The following is a 3,899-nucleotide window of genomic DNA, read 5'->3' on the forward strand; positions in this document are numbered from 1 at the left end:
GGCAGGACGGCGGGGAAGTTTGAATTTGCTGGTGTGCGTTGTGGAAAGCGAAGGGAAGACACGGTGCACGCTAGCTCCTAAACTCATTCAATCACTGAATTCCTGCCCCTCCTCTCTTTTTTCTTCACAATGCCTGTTAACATACTCAGGGACTGTCCTTTAACAGTTCACAGTTACGCCTGTAAATAGCCTTCCGTCTGAGATCTTTTGAGGCTCCTTTTTTGACTGGTTGATATTTACGCCCAGGCCTTGGAAGCTTGCAAAGACGCCGGCTTGGTGAGGTCCCTGGGAGTGTCCAACTTTAACCGCAGGCAGCTGGAGCTCATCCTGAACAAACCCGGACTCAAACACAAACCCGTTAACAACCAGGTACCGCTCACAGCTTCCACTTTGGGGAAAACAATCTAATAATTGCTCAGCCGAAAGAACCCCAGGGTGGGAGCCAGGACGCCTTGTAGCAGTGCCGCATGTATCTTGTCATGAGACCCTGGCCATCACGGGTGATGCTTTTGGTATCTGAAATACTAGTGGCGTGGCTTCTAGCACCACAGCGACACGGAGCCAGCATAGTGCGGCAGACTACAGGTGGTGGCATGTCTACTTACAAGGCTGGTAATCAGAAACTTGAGGTGATGCATGTTTGTTTTGGAAAATTGTATTTGGTGGAATGTTTACTAGAGATAATTGGGTTTGCTCATGTGAAGTTTAAACAGTGCTTGTTATACAAAATTGAATTTGTTCCCAAACTTTTTTGGAATGAATTCACAGACAATGGCCCCACTAACCTTGTTTTAATTGATAAACAATGTAAACTTTCTTGTTTGGAAAAATATTTCGGATTTTCCTCGATATCTGTCATATGTTTAAATGGATATTACTGTAGATTTTTTAAAAAGCTATCTAAAATCATGTTCATCTACAAAGCCTTAATTTTGTGCTCTGCTCTGCAATGCATCCTTCTCACAGGTTGAGTGCCACCCATATTTCACCCAGCCCAAACTCTTGGAATTTTGCCGACAGCATGACATTGTCATTACTGCATACAGCCCTTTGGGGACCGCCAGGAACCCGCTCTGGTAAGTAACTCTGAATGCCTCTTCCAGAAGGGTTTCCTTTGGCACAGAGAATAAGGCTAATGTGGTTTCCTGACTGGAGTGACCATTGGCTGTGTGATCTTAAGGAACTAAAGTAACCTCTCTGAGTCACTGTCTTCTTGTTGTTGTTATTTGCCATCAAGTCGCCCCCGACTCATAGCGACCCCTCCTTGGGTTTCCAAGGCAGTATCACTATGGAAGTAGGATTGCCCATCTTTCCTTCCGAGGAGTGGCTGGTGGGTTTTTCTAGTTAGACAAATTGGAGCTGATAATATCCTCCTCACTGAGGTGTTGTAAGAATCAATTACACTCTCTGTGTGAAATTGCCCAGCCGTGCTGGCAGCATAGGAAATGCTTCTTGGGAAAGAAAACCTCATACCCTGTTAGGAATGAAAGAAAAGGAGTTTTATTGAGGACTTGAACTTGAGCTGGGAAGTGCTAAATAAAAACACAAAGCAGCACCATTCAAGCAGAGAGAGGGGTTTCTATACATAGGGAGCAAAGGAAAGGTGGGGGGGTGGTTAATGATGCTTGCAGGTAAGGGCAGCTTCAGCCTGAAGTCCTTTGAACTATAAAGATGGGTCACTTGGCTAGGAGGGAGGGACTTATCACCTGGGAGCGACACCAGCCAGCACAGTCACGCGTGACTGCAGTCATGAACACGTTTTTGCGGAACACAGTGTGTACATCTTGACAATGCCCATGGATGAGCACTCTCTATCCTGCCCTTTGCTTCCTGGGAATGCATATTGGCCCCGTGACTCCCACATCTGACAAGAGTGTCTCCACTTCGAAACTTTTCTGTTTAATGCTCACTGCCTCTATAAATATTATTTGAGAAACATTTTTGAAATTTTTTCCTGAAATTTTTGAATTTTTTAAACTTGGATTTCAATGGTGACACTTCTGTGGTGTATTCCAGGAAAAAAATAATAAATAAAACTCACTGCCATTGAGTCAGTTCCAACTCATAGCCACCCTTTTGGGTGTCCGAGGTGACAAATCCTTACAGAAGTAGATTGTCCCATCTTCCTTCTGTGGAGTGGCCGGTGGCTTTGAACTACCACCTTTCTGGTTAGCAGTCAAATGCCTTAGGCACCACACCAACAGAGCTCCTTACGGTATATTCCAGAGGTTTCTGGAATAGGTCCAGAAACTTTTCTGCTCTGAGTCGGTGCTGAAAACCGTGGTCTCTTACCACCACTTCCTTCCTCCTGCCTGCCCCCTATGCCCACTTCTGGCCCAGCTCTCTGAGTCTTACCTACCTATCACTTGGCCTCTGGAAGAGCTACTCTGTGGACTTGCCTCTCATGACCTGTGCACACTAAGCGCACTTCTTTATGTGAGGACTACTCTGCACTCAGAGAAGCTGCCTGCAAGTGACCCCAAGTGTCCTGGTAGGTGACGAGGTGAACGGGGAGATGGAAGGAGAGGGACTGACTAGCCGTTGGATCTCCTGACTCATGTTCAATATGATGCATGTTTTGGTTTTTTCAAAGGGTGAACATCTCTTCTCCACCTTTGCTAGAGGACTCACACTTAAACTCACTGGGGAAGAAGTACAATAAGACAGCAGCCCAGATTGCTTTGCGTTTCAACGTTCAGCGTGGGGTGGTTGTCATTCCTAAAAGCTTTAATCCAGAGAGGATCAAAGAAAACTTCCAGGTGAGAGAATGGCTATTGGAAAGGTGAAAAGAGAGGTATGGTGTTTTCATTTAGAGAATTTGCCACCAACTTTCCACGTGCAATGCCTTCCTCTTCTAGACCAGCTCCTGGATCCGAGCTGCCCGTGTCTGGACTGGATTTTGGCTGAATCTGAGACAGTCCCCAGCACTCGGGGACCTGCTTTGTCGTTTGTACATATTTCCCAGCTCCCTTATTGCTCCCATTCCCTCACCTGTTGACTCAGCTCTGCCTACTCTCTTCTCCACCAGCTCAGCAGAAACAGAACGTGTACAATTCAAAACCCTAATCGTCACCTTTCCACCTTAGTGGTTCTGATAAAAGTTGGAAGCAGACTTGGGAATGATTGAGGAGGACCATTTGGACTTCACGAGTGTCAATTGCCAGTATTCCTTCTGTAGGAAGTCTGCGACCAGCAGAGATAACTTATCTAGCTTCAAGTGACTCTTAATACCGCCCAGAACCCACCCTGTCACCCCCTTCCATTTTCCGTCTCACCTGCTTAGACAGTGTCTGTAACGTTTAACACCTCCCCGTCCTGTGGAGAGTTCCTGTGGGTGTTGCTGGAGTGTTGGGAATTGCTTGTGTGAAATCTCCAGCAGGCTTCTGTCCAAGGCCACCAGCAGAGTGGAATCCCCTCTTCTCATCGGCAGGGCGGCCTGCACTAGCCCAGCTCTGGAGGCATTTGCACATGCTTCTAAGTGGGCAGGGCCCCAGTGCAGTCCCCTGCCTGGTACTCATCCACAAGCACAAGTTTGATCTCAAGCTTGACCTGTCGCCGACCTTCAAAGATGTTCTGTCTTCTGTTTCTGTCTTACCAGATCTTTGACTTTTCTCTCACTGAAGAAGAAATGAAGAGCATTGAACGTCTGAATACAAACATTCGCTTTGTGGAGTTGCTCATGTGAGTCCTGGGGGATCGGTTATTGGGTGCTGCCCAGCTGCATGGTGTTGTCAATCATCAGCCAGTAGGACTTCCCTGAGCCCCAGCTGTGCCCACAGAAAGTACAGACACAGGCCGAGGCAGCACGTCCGGGATGTTAAACATCCCTCGGCGACATACAGCCGCCGCAGCAACAGTGCCCAAACCCTGCACTGGAGTCTATTCTGACCCACAGCGCC

The 3,899-nt window shown here is 47.4% G+C and overlaps 1 protein-coding gene across 1 annotated transcript in view; it reads left to right on the forward strand.

Annotated features, from left to right (window-relative positions):
- Window positions 1-3,685, forward strand: part of AKR1D1 (aldo-keto reductase family 1 member D1) — a 51,938-nt gene extending 48,253 nt beyond the window's left edge. The window contains exons 3-6 of the mRNA XM_042782690.1: window positions 247-369; window positions 967-1,076; window positions 2,594-2,759; window positions 3,599-3,685. Coding sequence (XP_042638624.1) covers window positions 247-369; window positions 967-1,076; window positions 2,594-2,759; window positions 3,599-3,685 — 486 coding nt within the window. The remainder of the gene's footprint in view (window positions 1-246; window positions 370-966; window positions 1,077-2,593; window positions 2,760-3,598) is intronic.
- Window positions 3,686-3,899: the final 214 nt, after the last annotated feature.

Source organism: Orycteropus afer, unplaced genomic scaffold (genome assembly GCF_000298275.1).
Source record: "Orycteropus afer afer isolate SDZICR_OR568_19922 unplaced genomic scaffold, OryAfe1.0 scaffold00413, whole genome shotgun sequence".
NCBI classification, from domain to species: Eukaryota; Metazoa; Chordata; class Mammalia; order Tubulidentata; family Orycteropodidae; genus Orycteropus; species Orycteropus afer.